The following is a 16,173-nucleotide window of genomic DNA, read 5'->3' as shown; positions in this document are numbered from 1 at the left end:
ACGTTCTTTGTTAATAATTCCAAATACATTTCAGACAGATTTTCCAGCGATTCTTCGATTAATAGATTAAAACTACACGTCGCAACTACGCGTTTAACGGTCTTTTTCGCCGACACGCAAAAACTCCATTGCAGCTAATGCCTCGGGACGGGCGTGGGGCCTCGATGTTGCTTAATTAAAACGATTTACCCGCGTTAAAATTGTTTCTGGCGCATCGGACGGACACCGGGCGTTGAGATGCATGACCGACGGATTCGCGATGCTGCGGCCAAGATTGCAAGAGCAAAAGATAGACGCACAACCGGAGGCCCCGTTGTTGCGACCGCACTGCCCCTCGACTGGCAAGAGAGGAGGACGATTTAACGCGAAACAATCAGAAACGATACCGCCCGACCGCATTATGACTGCCATTATTCCACGGTCCAGCAGTCTCTGACCGATAATCGTGCTTATTCTTCCCGATACTGTATTTCGCGAGTACAGTTTCGTTTCTTACCTCGAAGCTCAAAAGTGCGCGGTTCTGCTAAAAGAAAGATCGTTTGCAATTTAAAAAAAATATTATTATTACCAGTGGGTGTGATGAAGAACATCGAGCGCATCTTGTTGGTCCCACTAGTCCGCCATGTTGGTTCACGCGAATTAAACGCGGCAATTGGAATTCACGCCGCGATGATCGATAGGATCAAACTCGAATCTATTTACATCGCGATACTCTGTGTACCGCGGTAATATTAAACCCTGTACCGGTTTCAAACACCGTTTATTCGACAATGGGATTGGTGTTGGTACTTAGAACACATCGCGGAAGCTCTTTAAATGCAGATAACAGGTTTACGGCGGGCATTTCGTGTACGCGTATTACGGCTGAAATTATCGATCGCTAGATCGTATAATTTAATTATCGCTGTTAATCTGTTTTGCCGAACAGTGATTGCATGTAAATGGCAGAACGCACGATAATTAGTGCACGGAAGTATCCGATCGAAACCGCGTTGCACGTTTTCCACTCGTCCGTGTTTGTTATTTGGGCTGTTACCTTTTTAAATCGTTTATCGAAATACAGTTTACACGTCGGTGTCTCGCAGCAATGTATATAATATTAGCGTTGTAAGTCGATGGCGCAGTTTTTCAGCAGGAGGTAATTTAACAAAATAATGACGACGTCAAACGTTGGATGAGCGAAGTTTCTTGCATCCAAAGAATCAGCATGGTACTGCGGAGGAATACCATTGCTTTCAGAACGATGGCAGGAGACCATAGATCAGGTGTCGGCAAACCTTTCGGCTCGGGAAGAGCAAAAATTCCACGTAAAAAAGAAACGGAGAATCGTGTACGCGTATACGAACCCTTATATATCATTATACAGGTTCGATCTTTGGTAGTACAAAATAAAACAGTTCGGATTCTCAAGGAATAGCCAATTAGTTTGCGTAGCCCATTGTTGAAAGCGGTTCTTTCGGATTCTATTTCGAGGCCAAGACGTTGTCGAACGCCTCCGTGCCAAAAGGGTTGTAATTTTTCCAGCGAGACCCGGGAAAGTTCGTCGAACGATTTGGTCGCAAAAAGCTGGCCGACGAAGAACTTACACGCGCGTATCGTAAACGGTTGTTTTCTCATTGAGCGTTCGACTCGCCTCGCGAACAACAATCAACCGCAGGGACCCTGTTACGTTACGGATCCAGTTTTTCGTGGAACTTACCTCCATCACGGTTTAACGATCGAGCATGGTATCTCCGCGTACACGCGAGTCGATCTTCCGCGCGTATACATGCGAAAGGAAAAACGCGGTACCCCGGCGATGCGTTTTCCTTTCCGCTCGCAACCACCGGCCCAGCAGGCCGATCGCTCAGGTAGATCTGACAGCCGGCAAAAACGCTTGTCTGTAAATGGTTTCCAGCCTATCTTATTAGCTTTATTTTAATTTTGTTCGGAATAATTGGTGGCGACCCCGGATCGACGTCTGGAAAAATTGCGCGACCATTCACGTTTTTCTTTCTGGAAAATCGTAGACCCCTCGTTACTCGTACAAAGTGGACGAAGTAAATCGAAAAGTTGCATTAAAGTTTTAAATCGTTTAGAGTTCGTTTACATTCGAGAAACCATCGCTATCCCGCGATCGATTTAACTACTAAGTACGACGCGGTGCATGTAATCCTCGATCGATAGGAGATTAATTTATTTTGTTAACGTTCAACCATGTTCTCGTTGGCGTTAAACGTGTACCGATTTACGCTCGAGTTTCCTCCCGAACTATAACTGTACACTATCTTGTTATTGGTTATTACGCGTAAAGCAGAGACGAGTGTTTTATGGCTCATTAGAATCTAAGTGTTATGATGGGTGTGCCTAGGGAGTGCATCGTTGGACACGGAAGAGAAAGCTTCAATTTTGCTTGTTGAGAATGATCCTGGAATCCTTTGAAGTCGGCGCGTGAGCGGCAGGTTATTAAGTCGTTGCCATTAGTCTTGCTAAGAATCACAGGTTCTGACGTTGACGCGTAATGAAATGATCTTTAATTGTTATCCTCGTCGCGTGGAATTAACTTTACTAGCAACGTTATTAAGGCAGGGCGTAAGTAATTTTTGTTCCCAAGCTAGAAATATTCGTCGAGTCGGCGCCCCCTGAAACTATCCTGAGAGATTTATTATAAAGACACAGCGGTATCCTTTTCAGTTAAAATGAAGATAAACGAGCGAGTGTTCCAGGAAGCCTTCCTTATTGGTACGCGGGGACATCAAAATGTAATAACAGAGATCTCGCGTTTGTGAATGAATCCTTCGCTCGATGTCGCGTGCCATTATTACCCATTCTAGGTTTTCATCGGGAAATATCGAATTGTTATATTGCGCGTTTCCTCGGATTCGCCTAACCGACCACGAAATCGAAGCGACGTAAGGGGTATCCGGGGCGGTTCACACGGGGGCCCCCGAGTCGAGCGTCGATTTCTGAGTGGCAGCGATCGATCGTGATACATTGCGGTGGTCAGGAACGGGCGATTGTGTCCCAGGAGAGAGAGCCAGGAGAAAAGGAGAGCGCAGGAGGACGGGAAAGAGGCGGCGGCGGCGGCGTCCTTGCCCGCAGCTCCGAACTGGTTATGTCAAACAGCCGACCGGTGTGTTGGCCTAACCTGCTTTCAGCCCTCCCATCCACGATGGACGTTCGGACTTGGCAGGGTGCCCTGCTCGCCTCTAAATGCCAGTTTTTTCACTGGCCACTTCCGGCTTCGCGATCGAGCCGTCCATCAAGGCGTCGCATTACGTCTCCGGTGTCCCACCGTCCAGACCCTCCACCCCCCCCTCCTTTTTTCCTCGACGTCGATCCCTCGATCGCGGATTTGCGTATGCCAAATCAGAAATTTTCCATTTATTGCATTCTTTCCAAGAGTCTAATAATGAGGTCAACGCGTTCACTGTCCACGAACCGGTTAAGGGTCACAGCACCATGCTTTTGGATACGCCTATCAGAATGAAATTTTCGACGTTGTTTCTAGTACTTTGAGAGGCGTGATCGTGCTCTATAATGGCTGTAGAGAGATAGAGGCAAAGTCGACCGTTCTATAGGATTCGAGCGCCTCGGTTCGATAGCGAGCCGATGAATGGCGAAACGACCAACGTGCTTATTGCTCGAGCGTGCTGAATAATTTATTACACCTTGACCGTCGTGCTGGTAATACGTTACGATACGTTATTACGGCGTGGCTAAGAAAAGGCATAATTGCCGCGGACTGGCGGGGAATAAAGAAAGTCCGATCGAGCTTGGAATTCTATGGAATTCGAGCAACTTTTTCGGCGATCCAGGGCTCGATTAAATCGCGGGTAACCGGTCGATCCGGGCTTATTAAGTTCTAGCCCACCCTCCTCCCGGTAATATTGTTAATTAGATGCTATAAACTTTGAACCCGCATTTGCATAAGCTACCATATCGCGGCATTAATCTGTTATTTATGCGCGACAAATAGGATAAACCGAGTGGCTACGGAGTTCTCGAACCGTTGCCGTATTTGCTGCCGCTGTTCCACATAATTAGCGATACTAATTAATGGCTGTATCGGAGGTAATTATGCTGAACAAAACACGGCTGGCCCAGTGGTCTCGGATCCGTTGCGCGTGGGTTGAATACCGATACAACCCTCGCATCCTTAGCGTTTTGAATCACGCGGGCGCGAACTTCTTTCTCCGCGCGAAAAATAAACAATCTTGGACGAATCTAGTTCGTTTTTCCTTTTCGTTCGCCGTGTAAAATGGGGATGGAATTCCCAACGAACTCCCCGCCGCGGTGGATTCTCGCGAATTCTTGGTCACGGAGCTTAATTAAACACAACATTTTATCTCCTGCGGCAAGAAATTTACAAGAATCTACCAGCCTACCGAATAGTCGACCGCGATAGCGGTCTTTTCCACGCTCTCTTTACAGCTCGAACCATAGAAACACCATTACAAGCGTGTATCGGGAACGATGTAAATCATTTTTGTGCATTTATGCGCAACAGCACGTGGAACAAATGGTACACAGTACAGCCTGTGTTTTCCTTTCGTCCGTACATGCGCGTACTCCGGTGCGTTGTGCAATTATGTACAGTCCCGACAACTTTCTCATCCCTCTCTCGCTCTCTATCCCGTGCCTTGTCGTATGGTAATGGTCATTGTAAATGGTAATACCGTAGTGTCTACTGACACGAAATTACCAGACTTTTTTCCCCCTACCGTACGCGTCGTATCTTCTTCGGAGTAGAATCCGTGATCGTCCTCGTCAATGACCGGACCTCCGAGACGCCCGCGACCCTAACGGGACATCCCACGTCGTATCGATCATTCTTCCTCCTCGGGGACAACGGTCTCGGCGACACAGAGCAATTATATCAAACGATATTCACATAATTTCTAATTCCACGCGTAGATGTTTCGATGTCGCAAAGATTCCTGACCCCGGAGGAGATCGATTTGGCGCGGAATGATTCGAACGCGGAAACCGCGACTGAATGCGCGGAGGATTTCAAATTGAATCGAAACTAAACGTTTTCGATGCGTCTGAAATTTCAAACAGCCGAGGCGAGTGAGTATTCCGCGAGATTCTTATCTCCTTATGGCAACGCGTACCGGACACGCGCCTTAGAACGTCGAAGCGAAAGCATTCCTCGCGCGATTTTCATCCCGGGAAACGCGCTGGGAGGCACGGAAGACTCCCTCCGAGTCGAACGGACGCGTCCAGAGGGACTCCGTCCCATCAGAATTTCAGATGACGAGGTCGAACGAAAATTTATTCCGGCCTAAACTTTTCGTTTCTCGGTCGTCGTAACGGATCGGAATCTCGGTTGATTTTTATTTTCGCGGTACGCGATAACTCGGTGTACAGAGATTGTGGCGCAACGCGCAGACAGTGATTCAGTGACTGAGTGATTTAGAATGTTGATGGTAAGATATACTGGCAACGATACGGGCTGGCAACGATACGAAGATCGAACACTATCTTATCCGAGATGTTGCATCGAGTGTTTCGAACAAACACGACGAGTGGCAAAAGTCTCTTGTACAAGTTTACGCACTTGTTAGTTACAAACCGCATTATTGAAACGCTAACGACTCTTATCAGGCTGTTTGCTGTTTTATAATCCTCTCCGCGCCTAAATGTACCACACCGATAAAGTTAGGGTAGGACAAGATTTAAGAGATTTTTTTTGGGATAAACAGAATTAGAAACAGTTACGTGTGAAATTATTAGTACATTAAACTGGCTTGTCGTTGGTATCGTGGTTCGATTTACGATCCGTTGGAATCTATTTTCCACGGTCGCGTTTCTTATTGTGCTATAAAACGGTCGTAAAGCGAGTCACTTAGAATTTAAGGTTTATGATTTGACGTTGTTTGCCGTGCAATTTAGAATTGACGATCATATCGCTGACAAGCCCCGAGGGTGGCTGGTATAAAGTCACTGCTGGGTGGCAGTAGGTTGGGACACGGTCGCTCCGGTAGGAAAATCACCTGTCGTTACCTATTAGTCAAGAAGAGCGCGTAATTATTAGCAGGCGACTGGTAGCCATTAGTGTTACGGAAATATCCCATCTGACACTCGCCGCGTTACGCCTCGAGCGTTATGGGTTACGCTTCGAGAAGTTCAATCACTCGTCGGTCGTTGTAAATTTTGATATCCACCTCGTAATTAACCGCGGAGCGGGTAATTGTAATTTATAGGGAATATCAGCGAGATACTTAGCCGTATCACGTCGTACTAACGAGTTCTGTGTTTGTTCCTCTTTCCACGTTAACGTTCGATCAATTGATTTTACCGGAACTATCGGTTGCAGGTAGACGTTCATCGACGAATTAGAAGATGTTCGCCAGACTCTGCAGACAGGCTCCGAACGGTGAGTTTTTTACCTTACCTTGAACTCTGTACAGATAGGGTTCGGCTGTCGTTTAATGGCGCGTCAAAATAGAACAACGAAATTACCGGTTTGCACTCTGTATGTAAACGAAAATAAATGCAAGATGTGTCCAAACCCAACCCAACCGCCGGGGACGTTGTAATTAATACGAGGAAGAGACTCGTTGCTCGGTGGCCCGTCGCTGTGAACTTAGTCAGAGACAATGGGGGACTTGTACGATATATCACTGCCGCCTGCGCATCCCTCTTATAGGTTACATATACCGGTCCTTAACGTTAAGGCGCGCCGGGAGACGATCCGTCGTGATTTACGGCCGGACTCCGGCTCCCGATTGTTGACTTTCCCGACTTATAATAAATAGAAACGTGTACGTGGTGTCCGTTTACGGCGGTGGTCGTACGATGACGATTCCCTCCGTTGAAATGACGACTTCCCTAAATGGCCAGCCCGGTTCATCGCCATCCGCGGACGGTGTCCGCTTTTTCCGAATCGCGTCCTCGTTTCGCGTCCGCGGATCGTACCCCAGAGTTTTTCGCTCGAAGGTCGACGACGATGGATCAGGAATTCCGGAGACAGACCGTCCACCGGTTAGCGCGGACGATCTTGAGTTACAAGGCTTCGTGCTTCCGGGTTGCGCGGAAAGGCCCTTTGGGTAGTAGCCACGAACAGCTTGTTGAACACGCCTTAACCCCGGCGACCTTGGCTTTGCGGTCTGGCCAGACTCTCGCCGGTTATTAATACGAACGAAGGAGGAATCTGCATAAGGTATCCAAAGACGCGCCATCCTCGTGAAACTCCGCGCTCGACCGTTCTTCCTCCTTCTTCCGGGGACTCCTCGATTACACCTTTCCGTATTAATTTTTATCGAAGTCGCTCCGGGACACTCGGGATTATCGAACGAACGGTTCGGCGACTCTCTCGTGCGGGGGTTCCTCGAAGCGATCACGCAAAGTGGCGATAAGCGGGGACACTTTCGTGGGCGCCATCGTGTCCAGGAGGCAGAAACGGTAGCCCCCGCGAGCGGCCGGTGCGTGGATGGAAATGAGACATTAAAACCTCGGGCCTTGACGGGCCGTAATGGAGTTATTACGCCGATAGATGAAGCAGAGAAAGACCAAGGGGCCGGGACGAACGAAGACAGGAAGCAAGAGAAAAGTGGCATTCCTACGAAACGCCGAAGCCTCGATAGTCCGGGACCGTGAGCATTAAATAGCCACGGCGTATCCCCCGAGTGAAATGACTTTGTTAATGGAACCAGGATCGGCTAGGAATTGCCTCGGTCGTTGCCTCGGCTATTAGTACAAACGGCGAAGGATAACGGGGGCCAGTTTTCCATTCCGACGGCAACACTCCAAGACGTTGCTCCTGTTGAGTACTCGAAACGGTACCGTCGATCGTAATTCTACACATATCCCGTTCTTGATCCATCGAGATTCATTAAACCCGAGCATCGGGGAATTAAGTTTTACGAGGAACGCTCCTGATGAGTATTGTCTAAAGCGTCTCCTCCGCGGGACCAAGATTCTTTTCTATTAAGTTCGAAAGTGTATCTCAAAACTGAAAAGCAGATCGCTTGGTCTGTTAATAAAGCAACGGTTCGGTTTCTTGCCCGGATTCCGTCGGAAGCGCGGGATCATCGACACGCGGTGCCGCTTGAACACGAATCGGGAATATTCGCGGAAAGCAATCGCCGAGAATCCTGTCGTCGCAAGAAGAGATTCACGGGCTGTTAAGAAGGTGGTCGCGCGTTCTTGTAGGTTGGCAGTTCTTCTATTAAGGCAGGTCGCGGAGGCGCTGTAAATCAAGGGCCCCGGCGTAAAAGTCCCCCTCCCCTCGAGTTATATTGCGCCAGCTCGTACCGATGTATACGGGTACCCCGCGTGTAACACCGCGGTGTTTTATTTCATAACTAGACGCTCTACCAAAGATCGCGCCGGAATATAAAGAAGTGAAAGGAAAGACATTCACTTCTTGCCGCGGCGATTTCCCACCGGTTCTTCATCATTTTCACGACGTCTACCCGTGCTTGGCGATTGTCTTCGCGTCGATCGTGCTAATTTATACGTCAGATCGGTTAAACCGGTCTACGCGCGCCTACCCGAGCATCGAAAAGGACCTTGACAGCGGATCTTCGATTCCCACAGCATGCAAATCGAAAGGGAGCACCAAATTTTTAACTACTTCGGGAGTAATGGTACTCCAACGCAAAGGGCAAACTCGTCTCGTTGGAGTCTTTATTATCAAGTACCAAGATTTAAGTATCTCGCGTCTGTTTTTAATTTTTAAATCCTTTAACGAACGTACAAAGAATCAGAAATGTTGCAATTTGAATTATCGCCCGTGGTACAAATGTTTCGAGGTAAAAGTACGCGTTAGAGAATGGTAAATACTCGTTATTATTCCGCGCGTTGGGTCCCAAACATCTCTAATAAATCATGAGGTCGGATCCTCATAAATCGGCTTTATTATTAACAAGACTTCACCGTATAGAGACGATTTATTACGTGTAAAATACATCAATGTGTCTGCAGCCTCTGCTTAATGCCACCTGCACCCAACTTTCGCTTCCTATTGCATTTTCATTTGACGAACTCGCATAATAACGCCGCGTATGCCCATACGTTTTTTTATTTTCTCGATAAAGTCTGTGTTCCTTGCGGTTGCAAAATCACCGATTTAAATCACTTTCGCCGCTAATTTTTCAGCATCTCGCGATTCGCTCGTTTGCCTATTCGTCTAATACGCAAATTAAAATTGATGATGGATGGCCGTCTTTCGAGCTTCGACGGGGCCTACCGATATGAGGAAGCAATTACGATTTTATGGGTTTCGGGGGGTCGCGTGCCGAGGTCGTGGTCCAGCCAGGAGGCGTGGGAACGAGAACGTCCCTGAGATTTTAAAGCCTCGAATTAACTCCTTTTTGTTTCTCGCCGCGGAAAGAGCTTCGACGCGCAAATTGGCGGGGTTTCGAATTCTGAGAGCTCTCCTCCGGTTACAGTTTCCCGTAACGAGACTTTTTCGGTCACCCGTTACGTGCGGTTTCGGGCCCCCAATCTTTTACAGTCTCTCTCGAATTGCTGGCGAAAGTATCCGCGAGCTTGTCTACTGCTGTCGAACGTATCGTTATTATTTGAATATATCTTGTTCCATTCTAATCGCTGGAGGGATCATCTGCTTCGATGACCCTTGTTTGTCGAGGAACGAGGACGTTGATGGTTAAGGATCCCCGGTGGTGGAAGATTCTTTAGCAGGAATTTTCTACAGACATAGTGATTGGAAGTTGTTTCCTCCGTTTCAACTGGCTATAATGGTATTGTAGAGGCTCCGGTGCCTCTGTAATCATTCGTGTAGCTTTAATGGCTCGTTCCACGAGGGGGTCGTTACGCAACTCGATTAATTTTTCTAACGTCTACTTTAATTTACTATAATTTAAGCAGAATTCCTGAAAGGAATATTATTGCGAGATCGGCTCGATCCGTGTGCGGGCCGCTAAACGGAGGGTAGAGGAAGTTGATGGCGACAAATCGCAAAAACACGGTTACCGAAGGAGACGACAGCGGATATTTTTAATTAACGAGGTTCGTTAAGAGAGACATTGTCCCTTTAATCGCGCGGATAGGAACTCGCGACCGGCTGACACTTAATTTGAACGTCCAAGAGAATAAGAGGAAGAGAGAGAGAGGTAACCCCGCGTTCCGCAATTCGGAATTAATGTACCAATTAATGGCTTCATCGTGTAGGCAGCCCCGGCAACCGGAAATTATGACGTTGTTCCACGGTTTCTGCCACGGCATTATAAAGGTGGAAGTGGCTGGTTGGACGTTTATGGACAAAGAAACACAATTGAGCCTGTCCGCGGGAGCAGCCGAGCAACCGCGGTGAAAATAAATTAATCGCTTAATATATGGCCGCGCGTTGTGCCCCGTTCGCGGGATAAACCCACGTTTTAGCTTTCGCGGAATCGCTTATCCGTTTAATGCCGTGAAATGTATCGCGGACACTTCGTTTTTGCAGAACGCGACGCGATAAATGCGGAGTGCCTCGGATTCCAGCCACGAGATAAAGGCAGAATAGACCTTTAATAAATATCTTTCCTACGGTTCTTACCATAATTATGCACAGCAGTACCATTTCTTCTCCTTTCGCGCGTGTGCTGCGCAACGAGCGAACAAATTTTTTCTCACCGTATCCCGTATTTTACGCAAATACTACACGCGGAACTATAACCAGTGCCCGGCGTGACTGATGTTGCGCCGAGAGAAATCCGTCTTTTCGACCGTAAAACGCTCGTTCGCGACAGCGACGCCATTAACCTTTTACGAACCGCGTTCGAACGTACCAGGCAACCTACGTTTACCACTTTTAACGGTGATCGAGAAATTTTCTATAAACGGGGAGGGTCATAATATAAATCTTCGATAGACGCGACAGAATTTCTATATTAAATCTTTGAATATTTTGGTCGTGGGGGTACTGGAAAATGGCTCGACATCGATCGTGCGTTTTAAACCGTACGGGGATCGTGTAGTACCCTAAGAAGGCAACAAGAGAGGTTGACCTCACCGAGAGAGGCGAGCGAGGGACTCTGTCGACCCTTAAAGACGTCGGCGCCGCTTAATTATCATGCTAATTAGTCGTAGCGAACCCCTCGGCGTGAACGACGAAAAACACGGGTCACCTTCGAGCGTGCGTTTCGTGATCGATTCGCGAAACCTCACAGCGTGATCCTCGTTAATTATTTTATTGTCGGTGCCCCGGGCTGAGACATAATAAACAGTCTTCGTCCGTGAACCGGTAGACGATTTATATTCCGGGGCGTTTACCCCGTGGCGCGAGCGGGGTTCCCTCGATCGAACGTCCTTCGATCAGTTTCTTTCAAAGATCGTACGTATTGAAAATTCTAATTACGTTATTCTGCTCGTACGTACCCCCTTGACACGAGATCCACGACCATATCGGTAGTCCGTTAGCTGTTCGACGCATTTCCGTAGCCGTCTAACGGCGTACGATCTCCCTATTAAGCGTCCCCTCGTCCCCTAATTCTCTGTAAACGCGTACAGGCGTGCTTCGCGGAAATGCGCCAGAATTTTTGTCGTTTGTATCGCGTCGTTTGCAAGCGCGGCGGCCGCAATTAACAGGACCGTTAATAGGAATTTAGTATCTCCGATCGAGCGGACTTTTTTCCCTGCTGGACACGTCCCGTTTCGCGGTGACGTTATAGTTCTTGGCCGCTCGACGAAGCCACGTGTACCACGGGGACGCGTTTCCGTTTGCTTCGCGCCACGCGGCGTTAAAGCCTGTATTTAAATGGCGTCTCCCTCGCCGAGATAAGGCTTAATGGCCTTAATGATCGTGCGTGCACAAGGACACGTCGTGACTTTCCATCTTTACGAGGGTTGTCGACGCTCCTGCAGGATCTTCTTTCCTCTTCGCTACAGCCCTCCCCAAAAACCCGCGACGCCAAGAGTTTCGACATTTTTTAAGAATATTTTTCTGCTTTCACTCACTCTGCCCAGTCTTCTATTAATTTTAAATAGAAATTATTGCTTGGAACCAAACCATCGATCACCGAGTCAATCGGTGGTTCTCATGCAGGCGTTGGCTCATTATCGGGCCCTGCTCGCAGCTCGTTAATGGGCCTTAAGTCGTTTACCGAATACCGTTGTCCCGATCAGCTAGAATCCTTACGCGCAAGAAGACGGTGATGCAGTACGTTCGGTCTACGAACGGTCGCCTCGGATAAGGGTTGCTTTACGATCGACGCGGGAATAGCGTCTCGTCCATTTCACGGTCCCTATCTGCTTCGTGATTATTCCAGCGTGGAAAGTGGCGTTGATTGGCCCGTGGAATGTACCCGACTAATGAAATTTAATTGCCGACGATTAAGCGGCGCGCCATATCTCTCCTCTCCTACTAGCCGGGCCCAAAAACTTTCGTGTCGATTGGATTCCGTAGGACGGTTTAATTACTTTCAGATGTACGTATGGTCGATTACCGGCGATGTTATCGTAATGAAAAGCGACGTCTGTATCTTCTCGAGTGCCCGGTTGACTTCGTTCTTCGTCGATCGGGGCTGAGCGTTTCCTGTTTGGCTCCCCGGACGATCGTGGAAACGTCTAGTTTCACGTTATTTGGGATAAAAAAGGGATAATTATCTCTCTTTTCTCAAGAATCAAACGTAATCAGGAATAAAATTAAATAGTGGAAAGTATTAATTTTCACTCGTTTCATTGATATTTAAAAGTTCGAGCAAAGAAGAACTATACTAGCGAGCACTGCTAGATTGAATCGTCCCGCGCTATTAATTATTGTCCCGCGAGCCTACGTCGCCATTATGCGGGTTAAGACGTCCAACAGGATCTAAGTATTTTGTGCGTTTAATGTATCCAGTATATCTCGCTTAACGAGCCACGTATTAGAGGCTCGAGCTCTCCGCAGTAAAAGTAACTAGCATTCGACGGTGTAACAGCAAGCGTAGAATTCGAATTACCCGGCTGTGAATAATTAACGCTTTATGGTCTAGGGGACACTTTTTACGCCGTAGAGAAATATTTCCAATCGTTCTCGAGCTTTTGACTCGCACGATGTTGCACGCGTTAGTTAGCTGCGATCGACAAAAGCCTTTCACCCAATCGATCGCAATCTGTTGATTGCCAAGTTGTTCAACGTTGGTATCTCTTCGACTTTTCTTCGATCATATTTTTCCCAACGATCTCAACAAGCCGTGCTCGATCATGCCTTTCAACCATTCGATCGATTTCTACGCAATCTTCTTGGCCCTCTTCTACTTAGCATTTACGCGAACAATTCACGTTGGTAACTTGCAGGTGTACGTGCACGTTGATAACGCTCGATGCTTTTACGACGGTGCAACTCACAGGGGTTGCTATTATATTTTTGAAAATCCTCCGTGTTGGTTGTCTTCCTCCCTTCAACGTAACTCACCTTCCTCGTTCTTCTAGATTCGGTATCCTCATTGCGCTGAGTCTGTTAAACGCGAGATAGAAGATAACCTTCGCATGGTTTCTCGTTGGCGCAACTCACGCGAGTTGCAATTATATCCTTCCAAATCCACCGTGTTGGTTGTCTTCCTCCCCTCAACGTAATTTATCTTCCCTTAGTATCTCGCTTGATTCAACTCTTCTTACAATGCAATCTTTTAACGAGAATCTTCGCTATTGATCCTGCTTGGTGTCTCGACCGTCGTGTTGCTACATTGTACCCTTCTGCTTTTTACGTATATTCCTTTCGTCGCTTTTTTTTTATAAAAAAAAAAATGTTGAATGAAGTCATATTTGTACTGTTCGTTTCCTGACGCACGAAACTACCATTGTTCCTCGTGTGCTTGTGCTCGAATCGCGGAGAAAGAAATGTGGAAAATGTGGGTGGGCTCGAGGAGGATCGCTTCACCTTGATCTTTGACTCGCCTGTTCGTGTCTTCGGTGTTCCTAGAGTTCGAGCGTCTATCGAATCGAGGATCCGCCGCGCGTCTTTGCATAGCGAGATCGTTGATATTTTCCGACGAGGCGCGTGACCGTCGCGAAAATAAACGACAATGGCGTTTGTCCTATCGTGTCGCGGCGTTGTCGCGTGTCCTGGCGACAAAGCCCGGGGTCACGAACCCCCGGTTACACCGGCGTGGAAAAGGAAATCCCCGGTGGACGTCGGGTTCGGGCTCCGCGGGTCGCCTTGCACCGGGCGAGACAAAACATTGTCCGCCCAGCGGGACACGATGTTTAAGGAGATGGGAAGCCCGGGGTAAGGTGTGCTTCAAATTGATTTGTTGTAAGTGATACGCCACCCTCGGTGAACGAATGGTACAATAATTGGGTACATAAACAATGACCGATGAAACAATTTCTCATGTCGGTACGCGAGCACGGGTGCGTACCGTGTACGCGCCGCGCCATAATCTGTACGCCTTATCCGCTATAATTGAACCGCCTTGTTGGACGATTGCCGTTCAATGAGAGTCGACGTGCAACGCTTCCTAGCGTATATTTTATCTCGAATCGCGACAAGTGCGTAGACCTGCCCTGCTCGAACCGCGGTCTCGGAACTCGCGTTTTACTGAACATGGTCAAGGCGCGCGTAAGAACCTCCGTCCGCTGCATTTGGGTTTAATGGATCGCCAGGCTAGAAAACCTCCGATAATCCTCGACTCGTAGCCACGTTTCGTCGTAAATAACAATCGACAGTAGTCCGTTCCTGCTTTACGTTTGTTACTCGAATACCAGGGGGACCAACGTTTGGAAATCTCCCGGTGTAAAACGCGCGACTCGCCTCCGGGCGATAAAGTATAACCTATCGGCGAAGGGGGTTTATGGGAGAGACTTAAGTGGACCCGGTGAGTTACACGCTTTGTCCGCGCGTGCAACGCTCGGAAAAGTTCCAGACACGCTGGTCTAAATAAACGTACGTGTCCTGGGTCCACATCCTGTAGCGTAGCACGAACGTTCGACAGGGCCCTAGAAATTCACGACTTTCTTTTATCTAACGAACGTCCGTGAACACGGATAGAAAGTAAAGTTTACGGGTCGGGTTCGGTGTACGCGCGGTCTACTGATCCACGGGGCACGATCGAATTTATGGACGGTGTATCAAAAGGAGGTTGTCGTTACGTTTCCGTTGTTCGGCTGCTGATTGACCCTGTTCACGAGGCACGGGCATTAGCGACTCGCGCGAAATTATGATCATTAAGGATCGCGTCGACCCCCGGTCGTTGGGGATCTGTGTTTCTGTAACGAGCCCCACGACCGGGTGATTAGCGATCGCACACAGACGATCGTCGTAACGCGAACGGGATCGTATCGCGGCGTCGGTGCTCGCGAACCGGACCGTTTCTGTATATGGGGGCCCCCGCCACGACTCCCTCTCTGTCTTCGCCACCCACCAAGACGAACGATAACCGTGGGCCCGGCCATTAAACTCGTAATTTGACGTGCGTCCGTTTTCGACGCGCGCTCGCAAACGCAAGCCATCCCCCGCGAGAGAAACGAACGCGTAAAGCATGATAAATAAATCGGTCGGTCCCTCGTTTGTATAACAACGTTCGATTTGTATCGTAATAACTACAGCGCGCGTATTTGTGTTGCGATCAAAGGAACCGTGTTACCTTGTACCCTGACGGAGAAATATCGTGCGCGCGAGTGAAGCATGGATTACAGTTTCCTTCTCCCTTCTTTTTTCCCCCCTATCCCCTAACCCCCCCTCTACTCCCCCGCCTTCTGGTATATCTTTCGCGTGCACGCCGCGGCGGCGATTGATAAATTAGCGGCGCGTCGAAAATTTCTGAATGTAGAGCAACCAGGCACTGTCCCGGTTTATCTGCGATCGATTAATTTACGCTACGCAGGGGCCCCTCCGAGACATTCCCTCGCCGTGAAATTTACGAGCGGCTCGCGATCCAAGGTCAGCGGTAAGGATTTATTCGCGAATTCCGGCGGAGGAACGGGTCGTCGATCGTGGCAAGAACGATTTGCAACCCGGAGAACGCCCCTGCGTGATCTATTGCATAATTGGACACCTCTTGCGGATCCCCGTTGGCTGTGTGCGAGCCCAAGATTACGGGGAAAGTCCATGGCCGGGCGCGCAGGCCACCGCGCGATCCAACGATCACGTAACAAACAAACAAACTCTATCGACGGGTCTTGCAAGACGCACTCGGGGGCCCCTCTGCACGGCCACATAAATTTTAATCGCTGGTCCCATTCCGCTAATACCGGGTTTTACGAGTACGTCGACGTTGACGCATTCCTCTTCGCGATCTTCCGCGCGTGCGTTTACCCCCT

General features: G+C 48.6%; 1 protein-coding gene across 2 annotated transcripts in view; it reads left to right on the top strand.

Moving 5' to 3' along the window:
* LOC122398184 overlaps positions 1 to 16,173 on the top strand; it is a 68,241-nt gene that overhangs the window by 23,680 nt on the left and 28,388 nt on the right. For both annotated transcript variants that reach the window (XM_043397852.1, XM_043397851.1), the window contains one exon: positions 6,302 to 6,361. In XM_043397852.1, coding sequence (XP_043253787.1) covers positions 6,328 to 6,361 — 34 coding nt within the window. In that variant the 5' untranslated portion in view covers positions 6,302 to 6,327. The remainder of the gene's footprint in view (positions 1 to 6,301; positions 6,362 to 16,173) is intronic.

This window comes from Colletes gigas, unplaced genomic scaffold (assembly GCF_013123115.1).
Source record: "Colletes gigas isolate AHSC1104 unplaced genomic scaffold, ASM1312311v1 Colletes_gigas_Sc00011, whole genome shotgun sequence".
Lineage (NCBI taxonomy): Eukaryota > Metazoa > Arthropoda > Insecta > Hymenoptera > Colletidae > Colletes > Colletes gigas.
Note: the sequence above shows the minus strand (reverse complement) of the source record. Positions and strands in the feature narration are given on the sequence as shown.